This window comes from Sminthopsis crassicaudata, chromosome 1 (assembly GCF_048593235.1).
Source record: "Sminthopsis crassicaudata isolate SCR6 chromosome 1, ASM4859323v1, whole genome shotgun sequence".
Lineage (NCBI taxonomy): Eukaryota > Metazoa > Chordata > Mammalia > Dasyuromorphia > Dasyuridae > Sminthopsis > Sminthopsis crassicaudata.
Window position 1 is genome coordinate 19,238,068 of NC_133617.1, and position 22,456 is coordinate 19,260,523.

General features: G+C 50.3%; 1 protein-coding gene across 5 annotated transcripts in view; it reads left to right on the forward strand.

Annotated features, from left to right (window-relative positions):
- The window catches only part of SSH1 (slingshot protein phosphatase 1), a 95,404-nt gene that overhangs the window by 63,253 nt on the left and 9,695 nt on the right, over positions 1-22,456 (forward strand). For all 5 annotated transcript variants that reach the window (XR_012487086.1, XM_074295772.1, XM_074295786.1 and 2 more), the window contains 9 exons: positions 360-428; positions 867-932; positions 1,929-2,123; positions 4,138-4,231; positions 6,713-6,841; positions 10,788-10,834; positions 17,295-17,441; positions 20,454-20,654; positions 20,918-21,488. Coding sequence is in view for 4 of the 5 variants with exons in the window: in XM_074295772.1 (XP_074151873.1) it covers positions 360-428; positions 867-932; positions 1,929-2,123; positions 4,138-4,231; positions 6,713-6,841; positions 10,788-10,834; positions 17,295-17,441; positions 20,454-20,654; positions 20,918-21,488 (1,519 nt within the window). In the remaining variant the exon portion in view is untranslated. The remainder of the gene's footprint in view (positions 1-359; positions 429-866; positions 933-1,928; positions 2,124-4,137; positions 4,232-6,712; positions 6,842-10,787; positions 10,835-17,294; positions 17,442-20,453; positions 20,655-20,917; positions 21,489-22,456) is intronic.

A 22,456-nucleotide genomic window follows, 5' to 3' on the forward strand; every position in this document is an offset into this window, starting at 1 on the left:
GCCAGTCCCCAGCTGGGCCATATGCTGTCTGTGTGTTTTACACTAAGTCACGCTAACTCTGGCTCTCAGTTTTATTTTCTGGGAAATGAAAGGGTGAAGTCCAAGGACCTTTTCCCTTCAAAATCTGTGACCTTAGGACTCCTTTGGGTCTGTTTCCTCTGATGGAAAGTGAAGAGGGGTCCCTTCTCGTTCTAGGTCTAGTTCTAGGTCTTTCCCGTGATGGTTCCATCCTGAGTTGTCGGGACAATTGGGCGTCTTATTCTTTTTCTGATATAAACATAGGGGACCGGTTGGGGAGCAGGAATGGCACCAGGATATGATCCCACTGTAATCTCTTGTCTGCCTTTTCTTCCCAACAGCACGAGCTGCACCATAGGGATGGTCCTCCGTCTGTGGAGTGATACCAAGATACACCTTGATGGTGATGGGTGAGTGGGTGAAAATGGCTCCTTTGAGGATCTTAGAATAGGGGATGTCAGAGCTGAGAGGATCTTAGAACAGGGGATGTCAGAGTTGGAAAGATCTTAGAACAGGGGATGTCAGGGCTGGAATGAGGGATGTCAGAGCTGGCAGGGGCCTTAGTACATACAATGTCAGAATTGGAATGGACATGTTATCTAGACTCCAGCTTCTTAAATTGGGGTTCACAACCCCATATTGAGTCTCATAACGAAATATGGGAGTCGGGAAATTATGATTTATTATCGGTGCTTGATTTCTAGTCTGTTTTAGAAATCCATATATCCAGGATCACTTAAAAATTTCTTGGCTGAAAAGAATCACAAGTGGGAAAAGTTTCCAAAGCCCTGACTTAGAGAGTATTATTCCTCTTGTGTAGCGAGTTTCTTTTCCTTGTTTTTTCTCAGTGGATTCAGTGTGAGCACAGCGGGCCGGATGCACGTCTTCAAGCCGGTGTCTGTCCAGGCCATGTGGTAAGTGTCGGTGCGCATTGTCACGGGCTAACGGCAGAAACTGGGGAAGAAGCACCCTTTGCCGTCACCGCCCCAAAGGCTGGCTTAGCTCTCCTAGGTGAACATCGATGGCCAGGGTGCGGGTCCAGCAATCTGGAACGTGTCAAAGGCTTTCCTTTCCAGGTACCCATGGGCATCCCACAAGAAGGGAGCTGGGAAGAGCCTTTGGACATAAAATGTCAGAGCCGGGAGGGGCTTAGAACAGGGGATGTCGGGGCTGGGAAGGTCCTTGCTAAGTGATATTTCAAGAAATGAATGTTTAAGTTCTGTCTAGTCCAGTGCCTTCATTTTTACATAGAAAGAAGATGGCCTAGATCAGAAAATAGGTCTATGTCCTTAGAGTCAAGAAGTCTTGAGTTCCAATCCTACCTCAGACACTTACTAGCTGTATGATCCTGGGCAAGTCACTTTGCCCTGTTTGCCTCAGTTTCCTTATCTGTAGAATGAGCTGGAGAAGGACATGGCAACGCCCTCCAGTAACTTTGCCAGGAAAATCCTGGCTAAGAAGAGTTAGATAAGACTGAAAAACAACAACAACAAAAGCTCCATAAAGGGAGGGACAGTATCATGTTTATCTTGGTATCCCAAAGCCCAGCACAGAACACTGCTTTTATTATTTTATTTTATTATTTTTATATTATATATATTATATTTGATTATTAAAAACATGGTTCTTTTTGAGCTGAATTAAAAAAAATTAATGAGGCAATTGGGGTTCAGTGACTTGCCCAAGGTCCCCCAGCTAGGAAGGGTTAAGTGAGGTAGAACTTGAACTCAGGTCCTCCTGACTCCAGAGCTGGTGCTGTATCCACTATAGCACCAACTAGCTGCCCTGAGCTGAATCAAGTTGAAAGAAGCCAAATCTCCTTCCCTCACCCACCTTTCCTGCTCCGGTAACCCCTGAGCTCCCAGAAGCCTCTGCCTGCTGCCAGAGATCATCCTTTCTCTTCTCTGCAGGTCGGCCCTCCAGATCCTGCACAAGGCCTGTGAGGTAGCCCGCAGGTACAACTACTTCCCCGGAGGCATGGCCCTGGTGTGGGCCACCTACTATGAGAGCTGCATTGGCTCCGACCAGAGCTGCATCAACGAGTGGAATGCCATGCAGGACCTGGAGTCCACCAGGCCGGACTCCCCAGCCCTCTTCGTGGACAAGTAGGTGCCATGGATTCCGAGCTGGGTCCTGGTTGTGCCCGCCATGGCCCTTCCCTCCCAGACAAGGAATTCCTCTGGGGTTAGAACGTGGAAGGCAAGATCTTAGAATGTACTAAATCCATAAAAATCTGTAAATGTTATCAGCCTTTGGAGGGGCCTTAGAACAGGGGATGTCAGAGCTGGGAGGGGCCTTAGAACAGGGGATGTCAGAACTGGGAGGGAGCTTAGAACAGGGGATGTCAGAGCTGGGAGGGAGCTTAGAACAGAGGATGTCAGAGCTGGGAGGGGGCTTAGAACAGGGGATGTCAGCGCTGGGACGGGCCTTAGAACAGGGGAAGTCAGAGCTGGGAGGGGCCTTAGAACAGGGGATGTCAGAGCTGGGAGGAGCCTTAGAACAGGGGATGTCAGAGCTGGGAGGGAGCTTAGAACAGGGGATGTCAGAGCTGGGAGGGGGCTTAGAACAGGGGATGTCAGCGCTGGGACGGGCCTTAGAACAGGGGAAGTCAGAGCTGGGAGGGGCCTTAGAACAGGGGATGTCAGGGCTGGGAGGGGCCTTAGAACAGGGGATGTCAGAGCTGGGAGGGAGCTTAGAACAGGGGATGTCAGAGCTGGGAGGGAGCTTAGAACAGAGGATGTCAGAGCTGGGAGGGGGCTTAGAACAGGGGATGTCAGCGCTGGGACGGGCCTTAGAACAGGGGATGTCAGGGCTGGGAGGGGCCTTAGAACAGGGGATGTCAGAGCTGGGAGGGGCCTTAGAACAGGGGATGTCAGAGCTGGGAGGGAGCTTAGAACAGGGGATGTCAGAGCTGGGAGGGAGCTTAGAACAGGGGATGTCAGAGCTGGGAGGGAGCTTAGAACAGAGGATGTCAGGGATGGGAGGGGGCTTAGAACAGGGGATATCAGAGCTGGGAGGGGCCTTAGAACAGGGGATGTCAGAGCTGGGAGGGAGCTTAGAACAGGGGATGTCAGAGCTGGGAGGGAGCTTAGAACAGAGGATGTCAGAGCTGGGAGGGGGCTTAGAACAGGGGATGTCAGCGCTGGGACGGGCCTTAGAACAGGGGATGTCAGGGCTGGGAGGGGCCTTAGAACAGGGGATGTCAGAGCTGGGAGGGACCTTAGAACAGGGGATGTCAGAGCTGGGAAGGAGCTTAGAACAGAGGATGTCAGAGCTGGGAGGGGGCTTAGAACAGGGGATGTCAGCGCTGGGACGGGCCTTAGAACAGGGGATGTCAGGGCTGGGAGGGGGCTTAGAACAGGGGATGTCAGCGCTGGGACGGGCCTTAGAACAGGGGATGTCAGCGCTGGGATGGGGCTTAGAACAGGGGATGTCAGGGTTGGGAAGGAACTTAGAACAGGGGATGTCAGAGCTGGGAGGGAACTTAGAACAGGGGATGTCAGGGCTGGGAGGGAACTTAGAACAGGGGATGTCAGGGCTGGGAGGGAGCTCAGAACAGGGGATATCAGGGTTAGTTTTTTAGTTTTTAGAGGTCACCTAGACCTATTCTCTCACTTCAGAGGCTACTAGTAAACAGGGAAGAATTAAGGGACAGTGATTGATCCAGAATCACTCAGATATTAGTAGTCCAGGATCCAAGTCTCCTGACTCCCAGGCCAGTGCTTTCCCAGCTCCTCACCCCTTCACCCTTGACTCCTGACCCCCTCAGCCTTAGCTCTTTCAGCTACTTCTATCTGCTTTTCCAGAAGAATCTCTTTTCTTCTCTAATTCCATCCCTGATCTGACCTGTGACCAGCGGCCATCTTTGACTGGGACTCCCTTTTTTTTGTTCCTCATTCAGGGCCCCTCGATTTTTCCCAATATCTTTGAGGGACTTTCCAGAGACCCAGCCTGAGTTCTGACCTTTGCCCCACTCCCTTCCTGCTAAGAAGCGCTGATGCCTCTGACCTGGTGGGTCACAAAATGACCCCCCAAGTGTTCATCAGCTATTAGTTTCTGCATTTGACTCCCCCCCCCCAAGATTTCTCATGATTTCTTAAATATTCTTTCTCCCCCCAGGCCCACAGAAGGGGAAAGAACAGAGCGCCTCATCAAAGCCAAGCTCCGAAGCATCATGATGAGTCAGGACTTGGAAAATGTGACCTCCAAAGAAGTAAGAGAATGGGCGTCCCACGGCTCGCGGATCTCTTTCAGATTCACAAAAGCACTTTCATCAGAAAGTAATCTTTCCATTTTACAGATGGACAAACTGAGGCACAGACAGAGGATCTGACTAGTCTGGCATCACAGCACTAATAAATAGAAGAGCTAGGTTTGTAGAAGTTCATGACCCAGAATCCCAGAGGTAGGGAGGACCCCAAAGTTCAGCCAACCCATCCCTAAAGGAACCGCCCCTCTAGAACATGGTCATTCTTCTGGTATCCAGCCCCTCCTTCCCAGCCAGCAGCCCATTCCCCTTTTGGACGACTCGGATTGGAGGGAAGCTTCTTGATCTCGAGCCTCAGTTTGCCTCTTTTTGATTTTAGTCACTCCCCAAGCATTTCTTGCGGGCCAGGCTCTGAGCTAAGGGCCCGGGATACAAAAGGCAGCAAAGGACGTGTCCAGCTACTGCACATACAAGATGGGACGTCCCAAAAGTCTCAGTGCAATTTCAAGCTTATTCAAGCCTAAAGCTTGGGATCTGTGAAATTGTTTTTAAAATATTCTGATAAGTGGTTTCCTTGGCAATCCTTTGGATGCATTTAAAAACATGAAACTGATCAGCTTTCACCAAGATGCCAGAATGATTTATGATCTGAAGCATTAAGGACCCCTCATCTAATCCAGATGGGTAAACTGAGGCACAGAGGTTTGTTGAATTTGCAGTCCAATAGAACTCCCCTCAATTTTTTTTCCCTGAGGCAATTGGGGTTAAGTGACTTGCCCAGGGTCACACAGCTAGGAAAGGTTAAGTGTCTGAGGTCAGATTTGAACTCGGCTCCTCCTGACTTCAGGGCTGGTGCTCTATCCACTGCACCACCCAGCTGCCCCTTTTTTTTCTTGTGACTCCATTTCTTAGGGAATTGTCATTTTTTTCCCCTGGCCCATTTTATAAATGAGGAAAACAGAATCATAGAGCTAGTAAGTGTCTCAGGTCCAACTCTAACCACTGCACCATCTCACTTCCCCTTCTGCCCCAAACAAGTTATGTTCACAGGTGGTGGCTGCAAAGTAGATTTAACTGTTAGAAGGCAAAACTACCTTAGAATTAGAGGCGTCCAGAAGGAGGCAGTGAGCCCCTCATCACCTGCAGTCCTCAAACAAAACCTGACTGATACTTGTCAAGGATGTTGTCATGAGAATTCTTCTGAGGATTTGCTGTGGACAGAGGTGCCTCTGGGTCGCCCCTAGCTCTGAAATCCTGCCCAGGAAAAAGGGCCAAGAAATGACCAAGCTTTAAAAGAAAGAAGGGAGGAAAAAGAACTTATTGAGCTATTTTGACAAAGAAGCCTTGAGAAAAATTTTCTTCTGGTGTTATTTTCCCTCGAAAATAAAAAATATATATATCACGTAGGAATCCAAAAATAACAGAGCTTCCCAAACTGGTTTCCTGTGTGAAAATGGGTTTAATTTCCTCCACATTTTTAATATCTCCTCTTGACTTGAAGTGTATTCCATGCCTTTGTTCCCCATGGATAATCCTTTGTGGCCTTGAGAATGCATTTAAAGACTTAAATCATGCTGGGACAGCATGCTTTGGGTCATTAAGCGGGTGGAAATACCCGTATTTTACAGATGGAGAAACTGAGCCCTTCTGTCATCATAAATTTGAGGCCATCTGTGAAACGGATCAGACAAGACAGCCTGAAGAGCTACAGTCTGCTCCTTCTACCACTTCTCACGGTTTAATTAATATTGTGCCCGTGCTGTAGCTACCAGTACAAGAAATACTGCCCTCCTTTTTTATCTTTTTTTTTTCTGAGGCAATTGGGATTAAGTGACTTGCCCAAGGTCACACAATTAGGAAGTGTTAAGTCTACAACTAGATTTGAACTCAGGTCCTCCTGACTTCAGGGCTGGTGCTCTATCCACTGCCCCACCTAGCTGCCCTCCCATTTTTACAACTGAGGCTAAATTACTTGCCTAGAATCACAGAGCTAGTAAATAATAAAGCCAAGTCTTAAACCCAAGGCTTCTACTTCTTCTCCAGCATTTTCATGCATGTTGGTAGTGGGATCAGACCCATGAGTGATTTTTGAACTTCCAGCTTGAGTGAGATACAATTAAAGAACGCCAGATACAATGTGTTATAGTGTATCGAGGTCTGTCTTAAGGTAAAAAACAGGGTTCAAGTCAAGTGATTTATAACTTCTCATCCATCCAAGCATTTAAATTGTAAGCATTGCCATTCCATCTCTGGGGAAGAAATTTCCCTGCTTGGAGTTTGCTGCTCTGATAAAATCTCTGGCCTAGACCCAAACCCCAAATTTTATGACTGTTGAAAGGATATGTGACATTTTGTATCCTCTCTGAGAGGAAAGAGGAGACATGGTTTTCTTTTTATGAATTGTGGCTGGTACTGTGGGGTTTTTTCCTTTGGGGGAGAAAATTGTCTCTTAATAATTATTCTTCCTGACATTTCACCGCTCCCCAGATACGCAATGAATTAGAAAAGCAGATGAACTGCAACCTGAAGGAGTTCAAGGAGTTCATTGACAATGAGATGCTTCTCATCCTGGGTCAGATGGACAAGCCCTCCCTCATCTTTGATCACCTTTATCTGGTAAGAGGCCCAAGTTATATGTGATGTCTTTTTTCAGGAACACGTGGCAATCCCTGAGGCTCCTTTGTGGCAAGTCAATAAGAAAACAGCAGGCTAAAGCAGTCAGTGACTTAAGAAACCAATCTTTTTTTTTTTTTTTTTTAATTTTTTTTTTTTTTATCAGGCAGAATCCCCTGGAAAGTTTGTTTGAAATGTGACTCGTAACTCTTAAGCTGGTCCTCAGGTTCTCTTGCACTCCTAGTAATATGTGGATTCCTTTGAGTGCCCTCTAGAATGCTAGAGAGTTTTCAGCAAACATTAAGTGATCACTATTGGGGCAGCTAGGTGGCGAGGTGGATAGAGCACCAGCCTTGAATTCAGGAGGACCCGAGTTCAAATATGGCCTTAGACACTTAACACTTCCTAGCTGTGTGACCCTGGGCAAGTCACTTAACCCCAGCCTCAGGGGGAAAAAAAAAGTGATCACTGTTTTGCACCCTGTATTTTTTGGTGCAGGACATTCAGATTTAAAGAAAACAGTCGGGGCAGCTAGGTGGCGCAGTGGATAGAGCACCAGCCTTGAATTCAGGAGGACCCGAGTTCAAATCTGGTCTCAGACACTTAATACTTCCTAGCTGTGTGACCCTGGGCAGGTCACTTAACCCCAGCCTCAAAAAAAAAAAAAAAAAAAAAAAAAAAACAGTCCATCTTTCATTAGGAATCATGTGCTCCCTTAAGGAGGGATAAAACACTTCCACATATAAAATAATACTAAATTGAATGGAACAAATGCCCTTAAATTTACCACATTCCTCTTCTTGAATCCTGTGACTACTGTGCAGTGTGTATTTAATCCCTGTTTTACAGATGAAAAAACTAAGGCTTAAAAAGATGATCTGAGGACAGCTAGGTGATGCACTAGATAGATAGGGCATTGGCCCTGGAGTCAGGAGGATCGGAGTTCAAATGCTCCTTCAGACACTTAACATATCCTAACTGAATGACCTGGGAGTTACTTAATCTCAATTGCCTCTGAAGAAGAAAAAAGAGGAGGAGAAGGAAGAAGAGGAGGAGGTGGAGAAAAAGAACAAGAACAAGAAGAACAAGAACAAGAAAATCTGACTTGCCCAGAAGCCAGGGGATTGATTGTTCGAACCAAGATTTGAACGCCAGTCTGGATTACTCTTCCTGTTATACCTCCCTGCTCTAGAGTCCATCCCCCTCGTCTACAGAAGAAGAAATTGAGACCCAAAGAGATTGGACCGAGGAGTGACCTTAGAATACAAGAACTGGGAGGAAGCTTAGAACACAAAGAATGTTAGAACTGAAGAGACCTTAGTACAGAGTGTCAGATCTGGAAAGGGCCTTAGAACAGGGAATGTCAGAGCTGAGAGAGAACTTAGAACATGGAATGTCAAGGCTGGGAGGGGCCTTAGAATAGAGAGTATCAAAGCTGGGAGGGGTCTTAGAACAGGGACTGTCAGGGCTGAAAGGAACCTTAGAACAGGGAATGCCAGAGCTGAGAGGAGCCTTTAAGATCATCTCCTACATCACCCTCTTGTAATCGTGCAATAAGCAGGCCAGAAAGGTCAGATGATTTGCCAGTTGGGCAGCCCGTTTCAGGTCCTCCACTAGGTGGTGTCCCAGGCTAAAGGAAGGCGGTGGCCATCACTGCTTTCATTACCCCGGTAGCAGGAGCTGGAGCTCTGGATCATTTTTTCCATGATTGCTCCTAAAGGAATTTCAGGATTTGAGCCATTCTTTCCCCCTACCCTTCCCGTTCCGTGAAGTGAATTCTGGGTCAGAGCAGCTTAGCAGAAAAAGCAGGAGACAGGAGATGTTTGGGAAAGGAGAAAAGGCCCTGGGTCCTTGTAAAGACCCACTTTGGCTTTAGAGAAGACCCATAACGTGGCTTCTGTCTTCTCTATAGAGAGGTGGGGGGGTTACGGGAAAAGAGCGCCGCATGCGCCAGCAGACAGGCTCACCGTGCAGACCGCTGGCTTAACTCCTGCAAGGTCAGGTTCGGTGTTTGGGTTGATCTAACTGGAAATGATAGTAGTAGAAAAACAAAGTCACTAATACATTTGCCACTGGATTGAGAGGATCTAGTTTATATTCTCTGAGCTTCCAAGGGAAATCACCCCATCTTCCTAAGCCTCAGTTTCCCCATTTGTACAATAAAAATAGTAATGCTTGTACTACAAGCAAAACATTTCACCACACCTGCTGTGTGGTGAGCACTATTCTCATGAGAACGGCCCTAGGAAAGTATGTTCTATTTACATTATGTCTTGAGTAATATATTAACCCCTTGAGGGTGGGCGCTATCGTTTATCTTGTCCTGGTATCCTAGGCGCCGTACAGGGGCTTGGCCATTATGGGCATTTAATAAACGTTCAATTAGACTGACTTGTCCTGGCTCAGCCAATGCCTTGCCTTGTGGCCGTGAGCGAGTCCTTTCTCTTTTCTCCACTTCGATTTTCTCTTCTGTGAAACAAATCACAGAGTTGGAGAGTTGACTGTGACCTCCTTCACCGCCTGCCTCAACCGGTCTACCATTGCTGACTCGTGTCTCCAAAGGCCCTTGCAGCTTTTAGCTCCCAGGTGTCTTTGCACTGAGAACCAGGAGGGCTCATGGCGGTCACCTGGATCCTCCCCACCCCACTCCCCTTGTCCTTCCTCCACACAAACCAGACTTTACAGGCGGTAAGCCCAAGGCGCCGAGTGGGTAAGGGAAGTGATAGCAAAAGCTGGGGCTTGAAGGTCATTCCCCATGTTCTGGATCCTTTGCTCATCATTCAACATTGTGATCTCTGACATCCACTCAGCCCCGGAAGAGAGCTGAGTATGTGTGTGTCTGTCTGTGTGTGTGTGTATCTCTTTGCATATCTGTGTGTCTGTCTGTATCTGTGTGTAATTCTATGTCTTGTCTGTGTGTCTCTTTGCTTATCTGTGTGTCTGTCTGTGTGTATCTCTGTGTGTCTGCTGTAAGTACATACATACACACCTCTCTGCCATTGCTAGGCCCCTGCCCCCAGTGGGGAAGCCCAGGCCACATGTGCCCTTTGGCCAAAGGGGAACCTCAAAGTGTTCCACATGGTTACTGAGAATGGACGGGGAACCCAAGAACCAAGTGATGCTCTTCCAAGTCTTCCCAGAAATTCTCTCGCCGCCCTTAGGAGTGTTTTTCCAAAGGCGGCTCCATCAGGAAGGCCTCCTGATGTTGGAGCTGAGAGAAGGGCCAGGAAGGAGTGAGCTCCCCTTGATTCTCTGTTTCCATGAAGATAATTGACCTCGTCAGCAGTTAGCCCATGGAGAAAGCCTTTGCTTAGGACAGAAAGGGTTGCTCAGTTCAGTTCAGGGATGGAAGAGAACTCAGAATAGATTTTGTTTTAGACCTAACAGGAATATTAGAATTTGTTGGGGTTGAGAGGGTCCTGACAACAGGGGATGTCCAAGCTGGGAGGGAGCTTAGAACAGGGGATGGCAGAGCTGGAAAGAACCTTAGAACAGGGGATGGCAGAGCTGGGAGGGGCCTTAGAACAGGGGATATCAAAGTTAGGAGGGAACTTAGAACAGGGGATGGCAGAGCTGGAAAGAACCTTAGAACAGGGGATGGCAGAGCTGGGAGGGGCCTTAGAACAGGGAGTGTTAGGGCTAGGAGGGAACTTAGAACAGGGGATGGCAGAGCTGGGAGGGCTCAAGGGCCATTACATCTATTTCAGCCTCATTTAACCACTGAGAAGACTGAATCTCAAAGATTAAAGAGCCTTCCTACAGCCAGAGCCCAAATCTCCTCCGCCATCACTGCCTCTAAGCCCCCAGCGTCTCCTTGACTCTTCCCCTTAATACCCAGGCCTTGACCAAACCCTTCCCTGGCGGAGCCCCTCGAGCCAGGCCACAGGCACTTCCTGAGGCTTTGGCCGGCTGAACGGTGTTGGATTTTTGTATGTTCTTTGCTTCCTAGGGATCTGAGTGGAATGCGTCCAATCTGGAGGAACTGCAGGGCTCAGGGTGAGTACATCGGGGCCCATTATCAGGGAGGCTTCATTTAATCAGGCCCTTCCTCATCCAAACCCAGGGAAGGCTGCCATTGACCTTCAGACCCAGGAGTAAAGGCCCTGAGCAGCCTGCCAGGAACAGGCTGTTGTCCCGCTCCGCCCGTCGGTCCCGGCAGCTGGCAGAAGCAATTAGTGGCTCTGACAAATGCACTTCAAAATGTCACGCCCTGAATAATTCATGAGACTCAAATGGTCGGCCTTTTCATTTTTTGGTGGGGAAATGGTTTTTTAAAAGAAACACAAGTGCCGCAGACCATTGTTGAGACTGCCACGGCTGTCTCAGAGCAGGGAGGGCTTAGAATAGAGAATGTCAGGGCTGGGAGGGGCCTTGGAACAAAGCACCTCAGAACGGGTAGGGGGCTTAGAACAGGGGATGTCAGAGTGGGGAGGGGGCTTAGAACAGGGGATGTCAGGGTTGGGAGGGGGCTTAGAACAGGGGATGGGAGGAATCTTAGACTAGAGAATGTCAGAACTGAGAGGAGCCTTAGAACAGGGGATGTCAGGGCTAGAAGAGCCTTACAACTTGGGATGAAAGGGGTTTTAGAATAGGGAAAGTCAGGGCTGTTAGTCTCACTAGCCTTTCCCAGTACCACTTTTCTACCCAGAATCCTAAAAGCTCAGAGCTGGCAGGACCCTAGGAAATCCCTCCCCTCCTCCTCTCTTCTGCCTGGGTGCCTTGGATCATAGCATCAGAGGTTTGGAGCCAGAAGGACCCTCCAAGGTGGTCCAGGCCAAGCCCTCTGCTTTACACACGGATGGGCGAGCATCAGCCATCACTGGGCCTTGCTCCAGGCTAAGCCCTGGGGACAGAAATGCCAAGGAGAGACAAGCCCTGTCCTCCAGGATCTCTCCTTCCAATTAGAGAAGAGGAAGAGGTGGCCAGGGAAGGGAGACGACTTGGGAGGAGCTGGGCAGGGGAACCAGGCTCCCCTTCCCAAACCTCTGCTAGCTTTGGTTTGCTTACGGCGTCTGGGAGAGGAGGAGGGCCCAGGAATGGAGGTGTAGGATGAGAGTTTGCACTCAGTGCCATGGAAGGCCCCCAGGAAGCTGAGAGGGGCCCTGGTCAGACAGACCACATCCAGAGGGCCACATTCAATTCTGGGAAGGACAGGGATCCAACAGGATGGCAGAGGGGTCAGAGTTCGTGCCACATGAACAAATCTGTCAACTAGCATAAGCACCCACTCTGCCAATCTCTGTACTGAGCCCTAGAGATAGAAATACACAAATGGGCGCTGTCCCTGCCTTCAAGAAGCTCCCGTTCCACTGTGAAGATTAGCTGGAAGACAGGTGGATCTTTAGTCTGAAGAAGAGAGGGCCGGAGTTAGGAGAACTAGGAATATTAGAAGCGGCTGGATGTCATAGTTCATAAATCACTGGACTGGACTTAGGAAGACCTGAATTCAAATTCAGAAGTTTACAAGCTGAGTGACTTTCCCTGTCTGCCTCAGTTTCCCCATCTCTAAAATGGAGATGATAACAAGACCTCCTTCGCAGGTTTTCTCCTTTTTTTTTTATTTTTTATTATTTTTATTATTTTTTAAATTTTTTTTTTAAGGATAAGGTGAAGATATTTATAAAATGCTTTGCAAATCTTAAGTAATATCTAAATAAAGAAGTTATTTTTAGAAGTCTCCCACTTGGAAAAAGAAGGAGGATTGCTCTGGTTGGCCCAGGAGGTGAGATCCAGGAATGAGGGGGAAAGTCCTAAAGAGGCCCATCGAGGCTTCCTAATGAAGCCGTCCAGGAGCGAGACGGGCATGGGCAGAGCTTCATGGGCCCTTTCTCACTGGGCACCTTCAGGCATCGACTGGGCGGCCATTTGTCGGGCATATTATAGGCTGATTTTTGGATGGACAATAAGATCCCTTCAAGTTCTGTGAGGCAAATTTGTAAATCCTTTGGCGGATTTTATACACAGGGGATCAAGTGATTTTTTTTTTTTTTTTTAACTCCTGATAGTTTATGATACATAAAGAGGGATATTATAACACAGGGAGTAATGGAGATGAAAAGAAATTCAGGGAGATTTAAAAAGGGAAGATCTCAACTCAGTAAATATTTATTAAGCTCCTACTGTATACCAGAGACTGAGCTAAGCATGGGGGATATGAGACCAAGACAAATCAGGCTGCGCTATTGGGGAGCTCCCAGTCTGACGGACCCTGTCAGAGGCCCAGTTCACACCCAGGCCCAAAGCCAGTTCTCTATCAACCTCACCTCATTGTCTTGAACAAGCTGGAGAGGAGGAGAATGTAAAAATGACTGAGACGGTTTAGAGAAAATCAGGTACCCCAAGATTGTTGGAAAAGTGGGGTCCCAGGAGGGAAACAAGACGGGAGCAGTAGGCTGAATTCAAATTGTTGAGGCCTTCTGCTGTCAGGTAGAACTCATACTTTGTCCTAGAGGTAATAGGGATCTCCAGAGGCTTTTGAGTGAGGGAGTAACAAGGTCACTTTGAGTCTGGAATCAGTGACTTGGCAAGCATTTATTAGGCGCTTTCCAATGTGCCAGCCAGTGTTTTGCTGCTGAGATGTTCTTTTCTTCTTGGGACTGAAGTATAGAACTGGGCTTTGCCCCCACCACCAATAGTCTAAGACTCTCTTTGAGGCTGGATTGGCTTAGACGTGGTTTGAGGAGGGGGACCAATTAGGAGGCTGGTACCATTGTGAAAGATAGTTATGAATTAGAAAAGTAGAACCAATATGTCTTAGCAGCTGGTTGGATGTGGGAGAAAAAGGGGTAGATGAGTCAAAGATCAGAAATAAGGACACACATGATGGAGAAAAGGACGCCGTCCTCCCCAAAGAGCCAACTTGGATGGAGAGACTAGTTTTGGGGGAAGATGAAGAGTTCAAGTTGAGGTCATATTGAGTTCCAAATGCAATTGGGTTTGCCAGCACTGCTGCCCAGGGGAGAAATCAGGAATCTCTGATTACTATTTACTTGATTCCTTTTTTTTTTTTTTTTAATAATTTTTAAAATTTTTTAAATTTTTAAATAATTTTTAAAATAATTTAAATTAATTTTAAATATTTAAACATAAAATAAATATTTTATAAACATATATGTAAATAAATATTCACATTTATGTTATATATATATTTTTATAAATACATAAAAAATAAATATTGGGGGCAGCTAGGTGGCGCAGTGGATAGAGCACTAGCCCTGAATTCAGGAGGACCCGACCAGACACTTAACACTTCCTAGCTGTGTGACCCTGGGCAAGTCACTTAACCCCAGCCTCGGGGGGGGGGGGATAAATAAATAAATAAATATTAAAATTAAAACTTAAAATTTTTACTTTTTAAATAATTTTTAAATATTTTTTGCATCTCCCAGTATCCCTCCTCCTTCCTCTCCTAGAGAATAAATCCATATAACAAATAGTATTTTTTTAAATAACAAAAAAGAGAGGAAGAAGAGAAAAATCAACATAACTGACTAAGACGTTGAAAAAGTCTGAAAATATGTATGTATGACATATAAAATGTACAACACTTGTGGAACTCTCCCCTCTGCCAAAGCATGAGGTGAAAGTATCTTCTCATATCTCTTTATTCTAGTCCCATTTGATCTTTATAATTTTATAACTCTCCTGATTTTTTTCCTTATAATTTTATTTCTTTTCCTTTTCTTTTTTTTTTTTTTTTAATAACATTTAATTTTTTCCGATTACATCCAAAAACATGTAAAATGTACGTGGTTCTTTCCATCCTGTTGTAGTCCTTTTTCCATATTGTTTTCTTGACTCTATTCTGCATCAATTCACGTAGATCTTTGTTCGCTTCTCTGTATCCATCATTTCTTAGATTGTATCAAGAATCCATCCCGTTCACCTGCCACTCTTTATTTCTTCATTCCCCAGTCCATGAACATCTACTTTGTTTCCAATTCTTTGCTGTCACTAGAAGTCATTCCAGTAGCTTTCAAGCTTTAGAGAATGTTAGAGATATTCTTTTCTTTTAAAAAAAAAAAATTGTTTCAGTGAACAAAAATCTATTCTCCTTCCTACTCCACACCATTTAAAAAAAAAAAAAAAAACTAAGAAAGAAAAATAAAATCCTTGTAACCAATATGTGTAGTCAAACAAAACACATTCCCACATTAGCTGGGTCCAAAAAGTAGATGTCTCATCGTGTGCCCACAGTTGCTGGGATTTTCTGAATAAATACTGGCCTCCTGCCTGCCAGGAACAGTGTGGGGAGCCCAGAAGCCTTCACTCCAGAGCAGGATGAGAGACGAATGTTCCGATCTGGATTCCAGGGAACAGATGTCTGAACATGGCTATTATTTTTTAAAAAGGGGGAAAGAACAAAAACAAACAGTTCAGGGAGACCAGATCCCCTTTCGGCGGGTCCGCCCTCGTGACATCCACGGATGACCACATTTAAAAGTCAAGACTAAACAAATCCTAAAATACATTTCTGGGGCTACCGGAGATGTTTTCTTTCTCTGGAAAGTCTGTTTGAAAAGCGAGGGTGGCGATAGGCCGATAGGCCGTGGGTTTGGGCCCCCAGGCCCGGAAGGTGCTCTCTTACGGTAATAACAGCTTACGTTTCTGCCGCACCTGACGGGGTTTTAGACATTAACTCACTGGAACCTCCCAGGAATTCTGGGCAGGAGGAAAGGGAAGAGACGTTAGCCAGTTTTTACAGGTGCGGCTAGATGGGGTCCCGGGAAGGTGAAGTCACTGGCTGAAGGGCATCCCCCGTGTCGGCCACAGGGCCAGGATTGGAGGCCCAGGCCTCTGGGTGTCTCCACTCCCGGGAAATCTGAGTTAAGGCCCTTTCCCTTTCTTGCTCTCTAATTGCTCCGGATCTACAGAGCCCCTGAAAGGAGAGATATCAGCTGAGGGAGAATTGCAGGATTGATGAGAATAAACACGCCCAAGGAACAGGCAGACTTTTAAAAACAAACATTTTAAGTGGGTTTTGTTCTAGAGTGTTTGGGTGGGTAGAATCATGGAATACCAGGTCTGGGAGGGGCTTAGAACAGGGGGTGTCAGGGCTGGGAGGGGGCTTAGAACAGGGGATGTCAGAGCTGGGAGGGAGCTTAGAACAGGGGATGTCAGAGCTGGGAGGGAGCTTAGAACAGAGGGTGTCAGAGCTGGGAGGGGCCTTAGAACAGGGGATGTCAGAGCTGGGAGGGAGCTTAGAACAGGGGGTGTCAGAGCTGGGAGGGGGCTTAGAACAGGGGATGTCAGAGCTGGGAGGGAGCTTAGAACAGGGGGTGTCAGAGCTGGGAGGGGGCTTAGAACAGGGGATGTCAGAGCTGGGAGGGGGCTTAGAACAGAGGGTGTCAGAGCTGGGAGGGGCCTTAGAACAGGGGGTGTCAGAGCTGGGAGGGAGCTTAGAACAGGGGGTGTCAGAGCTGGGAGGGGGCTTAGAACAGGGGATGTCAGAGCTGGGAGGGGGCTTAGAACAGAGGGTGTCAGAGCTGGGAGGGGGCTTAGAACAGGGGGTGTCAGAGCTGGGAGGGAGCTTAGAACAGGGGGTGTCAGAGCTGGGAGGGGGCTTAGAACAGGGGGTGTCAGAGCTGGGAGGGAGCTTAGAACAGGGGATGTCAGAGCTGGGAGGGGGCTTAGAACAGAGGGTGTCAGGGCTGGGAGGGGGCTTAGAACAGGGGATGTCAGAGCTGGGAGGGAGCTTAGAACAGGGGATGTCAGAGCTGGGAGGGAGCTTAGAACAGGGGATGTCAGAGCTGGGAGGGAGCTTAGAACAGGGGGTGTCAGAGCTGGGAGGGAGCTTAGAACAGAGGGTGTCAGAGCTGGGAGGGAGCTTAGAACAGGGGATGTCAGAGCTGGGAGGGAGCTTAGAACAGGGGGTGTCAGAGCTGGGAGGGGGCTTAGAACAGAGGGTGTCAGAGCTGGGAGGGGGCTTAGAACAGGGGAGGTCAGAGCTGGGAGGGGCCTTAGAACAGGGAATGTCAGAGCTGGGAGGGGGCTTAGAACAGGGGATGTCAGGGCTGGGAGGGGGCTTAGAACAGGGGATGTCAGGGCTGGGAGGGTGATTAGAACAGGGGATGTCAGAGCTGGGAGGGGGCTTAGAACAGGGGACGTGAGGGCTGGGAGGGGGCTTAGAACAGGGGACGTGAGGGCTGGGAGGGGACAGGATATGAAAGACCTGAAGGGGGCCTTAGAACTAGGTATAGAACATTGGTGCTGGAGGGAACCTTTAAGACCTTCTAGTCCATACCCCAACTTTGGTGTCAGAAGCTGAAACCCAGAGAGAATGAGTTGCTTCATCCCACTGGAGCTTGGGCCCAGACGTGGAGCCCCCGGGTCCTTCCTTTCTCCCTGTAGCCGGGGTTCGGTTGGGATGGGAGTGGGGGAGAGGCCTTTGCTGGGGGGAGAGAGTGCATTCCGGCCCCGTTCTCACCCTCTCGTCTCTTGCTCTTTACCATCCCAGCGTTGACTACATCTTGAATGTCACCAGAGAAATAGATAACTTCTTCCCGGGCCTCTTCGCCTACCACAACATCAGGGTGTATGATGAGGAAACCACAGACCTCCTCGCCCATTGGAACGAGGCCTATCATTTCATAAACAAAGCCAAGTGAGTGGGGGGGGGAGGATCCAGGCTCGTCCCCTGATTGGTCAACATTAATTTAGCACCTACTGTGTGCCAGGCACTTTGAAGAGCGTGGGCTGTTCCGGGGCATGAGCCCAGGAGGAGAAAGCTCCACAGCGAAGGGTCTCATTCAAGTCAGCCTCTGTGCTGCAGCCAGGAAGCTAAAAATGCCTGCGGGGGGGGGGGGTCTCTGCCCTAAGAAGTTACACTCCCATCAGGCCAATGTCAAGTTGTAAGGGTTGTACCTTCTTCCTGGGGTTCTCACATGGCTCAGAAGCATATTAAAGCACTTTATAGGGGCAGCTAGATGGCACAGTGGGTAGAGCACCAGCCCTGAAGTCAAGAGGACCTGAGTTCAAATCCTGCCTCAGACACTTCACACTTGCTAGCTGTGTGACCCTGGGCAAGTCACTTTAACTCAGTTATCTCAAAAAAAAATTAAAATTAAAAAGAAAAAGGCACTTTATAAATCCAAGCTAGGATTGTGACTTTTAATTACAGGGCAGTGGGCCTTTGCCAGTCCCACCCTTTGTGAGCCTGGCCTGCCTTCCATGCCCCAAGCGGCTCTGCTCTCACTTTCCAGAGCAAGTGCCGTGATCTATTTAATGAAGGGACTTTCCTCCTTCTGGAGTTCCCTGATGAATCCCAGCTCGAGTCCCTGTGTCCTTCTTGGGCCCTTCCCACTAATCTGAAATGAGGGTGCCAGGTCAGAAGGAGCGGACGCAAAATGCTGAGACAGTCTTGGATTTTCCATTCGTAGTTTATCCATTTAGATATGTCCAAGCACAGAGAATTCTGGTCTTCCAGTTTAACATCGGGAGATAAAATAATCCCAGCCTAGGGAGAGTGTTTGATCAACGAGGCAGCCCCACAAGGTGGGCCGCGAACATTGCATTGTCCCCATTTTAGGGGCAGGGCCGCTTCCAGGGATTTCCCCCGTTCTGGGAGTTCTTGGATAAGTTTTTGGTGCCTAATAAGTGCTTGTTGACGGAGTGACCGTATTCATGCCCCAGAGGAAAGGTCCAGAGCTTCCTGAGGAGACTGTCACGGGTTTGGGGGCTCCCAGAGCCCGGCTGCGGAATTTGAAAGGCAGGCGCAGCCCCATCTGACACCCTCCTCCCCCCCCAGCCGGCCGAGCAGCTGCAGGTCGCATAAACAGTCTGGCAGCCAGATCATCCCCTTTCTCCCGCTCCTCGCTCCTCGGGCTGCTCCCTCTTCCTCCGGCCGAGCTGGGAGCACACTGATCCCCCTCCCTTGGTCCCGCCCGCCCCGTCTGTCCCAGCCCTCAGATTCCCTCAGACAGAAGTTTTCCTTAGGTCCCAAGCTGGGAGTTCAGAGCTCCAAGGCTGAGTTGGGAGAAGACCCACTTCTAGAACCTAGAAACAATGAGTAGGGACGTCTAGAACTCCAAGGGAGCCCTTGGCCCAGACGGGCCGACCTCCCCCTTTGACGGGAGGAAGCAGAAGCCCAGGACCCCAGTTCTCAGCCTAGAAGGCCTCCCTCGGGTCCGAAGGAGGAAGAGGAGCCTGGGAGAGTTTGACTCTAGTCATCAGGCGAGATTGGGCCAGTGTTCCTTAGGCATGACGCCGTGACTGTCCCCATACCTAGAACACTCGCCGTCCGGCGTCCGCTTTCTCTCACACACAGCTCGGGGAGCACCTTAAACCCCGACCCTCTGCTCCCTCCAGAAATATCCTCTTCCCTTTCTGATTCTGAACCTCTAAGGTACTCCCGGCAAGAAAATCCCCTTCCCTAGTGCAGATTAATACCTGCTCCAAACCTCACCATCTTAACTGAGGTAGAATTCGAACTCGGATCTTCCTGATAACTCTGAGCCCTGCTCACTGTGCACTGTTGTATCTGACCATCCCTCTTCAAATCCATTCAGTCACAGGGCAGTGGACAGGGCACAGGAATAGGCATTCATAAGAAACAGGTTTCAATACTGCCACAGAGCTGTGTGACCCTGGACAAGTCAGTTTAACTCTGTGTGCCTCAGTTTCCCCATCTATACAAAATGAGGGGGACCAACTAAACTCTGGTCCTGTGATCTGAATTGAGGTAGCAGAACCAGGCTTGGGCTGGATCTTCTTTTATCTCTAATTACTGTTAGGTGTCTTTGCAGAGAGGCTGCTGCTCCCCATCCCCCTTTCTCTCTTCTCCCCTGCTGCTCCCCGTCCTCCCTTGCCCGCTTCTCCCCTGCTGCTCCCCGTCCTCCCTTTCCCACTTCTCCCCTGCTGCTCCCCTTCCTCCCTTGCCTGCTTCTCCCCCGCTGCTCCCCGTCCTCCCTTTCCCACTTCTCCCCTGCTGCTCCCCTTCCTCCCTTGCCTGCTTCTCCCCCGCTGCTCCCCTTCCTCCCTTGCCTGCTGCTCCCCGTCCTCCCTTGCCCGCTTCTCCCCTGCTGCTCCCCGTCCTCCCTTGCCCATTTCTCCCCTGCTGCTCCCCTTCCTCCCTTGCCTGCTTCTCCTCTGCTGCTCCCCGTCCTCCCTTGCCCGCTTCTCCTCTGCTGCTCCCCGTCCTCCCTTGCCCGCTTCTCCCCTGCTGCTCCCCGTCCTCCCTTGCCCATTTCTCCCCTGCTGCTCCCCATCCTCCCTTGCCCACTTCTCCCCTGCCCCCCCACTCCCTTCAGATCACAGGCTCCCCCAGAGAGTCTCCTCCGGGGCCTTGGGCAGCTCGTGACATTGGTGGACGTCTTCCGGCTGGAGAAGCTGCTGTAGGAGGCCAGACGAGGGTCCCGACTTCTTCCCAGCCGCACCCACCTCAGCCCTCCCCTTGCCCAGCAGGGCCTGCCTCGGCCTGGCTTCCCCTCAGGCCCTGATGCATTTTTCAGTTGAGGATCTCCTCTCCCGACTGTGCCGGTCTGGGTCCATAAGCCTCCAGGCCAGGCTGGGGGTGGGCAGTGGGGCGAGGTGACTGAGCACAAGAAAACCCGAGTGTTTTTCCCACACGCTTAGCTGGCTTCCCTCCTCCTCACCTGGCCTCCCTCCCTTCCCCCAGGAAGAACCATTCCAAATGCCTGGTGCACTGTAAGATGGGCGTCAGCCGGTCTGCCTCCACGGTCATTGCTTACGCCATGAAGGAGTTTGGCTGGCCCCTGGAGAAGGCCTTCAACTACGTGAAGCAGAAGCGCAGCATCGCCAGGCCCAACGCGGGCTTCATGCGCCAGCTGTCCGAGTACGAGGGCATCCTGGACGCCAGGTGAGGGCCCGGCCCCTGGGGCCGGACAGGGCCAGACCCCCAGCAGCACTCGCTGGCTCCCTGGGACTCCCGGGACTCTAGATCGCTGAATAGGGGGCTGGGAAGGACCTTCACAGGGGCCCCCCCTTTTACCCTCGGGGAGGCGGGCCCAGGGGGGCTGGCAGTACAGTAGAGACAGAGAGGACAAGAGGTAGGTGGCTCCGAGCCCCCAGGGCCGGGACCGTGGCTTCGGGCTGACCGCCTTCTGCCTTTGCTCCTCCCAGCAAGCAGCGCCACAACAAGCTGTGGAAGCAGCAGACGGAGAGCAGCCTCCCGCAGGGGCCCGACGAGGCCCCCGGCCCCGGAGCCTTCCCGATGGAGGGCTTGGAGGCAGATCTGGAGGCCCGGCTGGTCGCCCTGGACGGCCCCAAGCAGCCCGGGCTCCTGGACAGTGCGGCCCCTGCAGGCCCGGCCTTCCCTTACTGCTTCCGCCAGCTCTCAGACCCCCTCCCCAACTCCTCAGGCCACGGGGGCGACTTCCTCCAGCTGGAGGACTTGGAGAGAGACGCTCTGCTTGGGGGAGAGGCCCGGCCTCCCGAGGCAGCGCCCGAGCCCGCCAGACATCCCCGGAAAGGGTCCGGCTCGTGTGACAAGGAGGTCAGGAAGAGGCTGGAGTTTGGGGCCCCCAGGCCTCTGAGCAGCGCCGGGGCCCAGGTGGAGGACATGGAGAGGGATGAGAGCCCGGGGGCCGAGAGGCGGGCCCGGCCCCTGAGCCAGCCGCTGGAGAACCGCTTCAACCTCAAGGAGAACATCAACAACAACAACAGCAAGAGGAGCTGCCCCGAAGATTTTGAGGTACAGAGTGCCAGGGAAAAGGGAGACGGGGCTGCCTCCCGGGCCCTGCAGGGGTCCCGTCCAGCTCTGAGCCAGTCCTGTCTCTCTGAGGGAGGGAGTGGGCTGTGGGGGCTGGGGCTGGGGCTGGAATCATGAAGCCCCGGGTTCGGATCTCCCCTCAGACCCTTTATAAAGCAAGAGGGCTGAATTCGGGCCTTCTCGGCCCCAAGTCTGCGACCTTCCGCTCCCGGCCTCATTTCCTGCCCCGCAGAAAGAGCGGGTTGGCCCTGGTGAACTCCCATTCCCGCACTCCCCAGTCGGCCGTTTCTGTAGCAGCTGAAGCTTTTGCCAAGCGCTCGCCCCTCTCAAGGGGCCGCAATGGGAGCTGGCGAATCCGCTGAGATTTAGGAGTCCCTGCTGGCTTCCAGCTCGGCGCAAGAGCCACTCGGGTCAGAGCCCGGCTCCGGGACTAATTAGCCACGTGACCCTGAGCAAATGACTTCTCTGGGCTTCCCCTGGGCAGCCACGTGCAGAGCGACCTCAGCAGTCTCATCCCTGCTTTCATATTCTGCTTTAAGGCTGGCAAAGTGCTTTGCAAATGATCTCATTTGCCCTTCCCCTCCCCAGAGGTGGATGCTACTATTGCCCCATTTTACAGATGAGGAAACTGAGGGAGCAAAAGTTATGTGACTTGCTCAGGATCACACAGCTAGTCCCTGAAGGTGGATTGGAAGTCAGGCCTTCCAGACTCCAGCTCAGTGATCTGTCAGATTTCTTTTTTTTTACTTACAAATGAGCTGGGGTATGGGGACCTTTATCCTCTCCAGAGGTGGATGCTACTATTATGCCATTTTACAGATGAGGAAACTGAGGGAGCAAAAGTTATGTCACTTGCTCATTTTCTTCCCCCCCAGCCGCCCTCTGCTCCCACCTTGTCTGCGGCTGTGGCTCCCCAGGCTTCCCTGATCCTTCACCTCCTCATCTCCTCG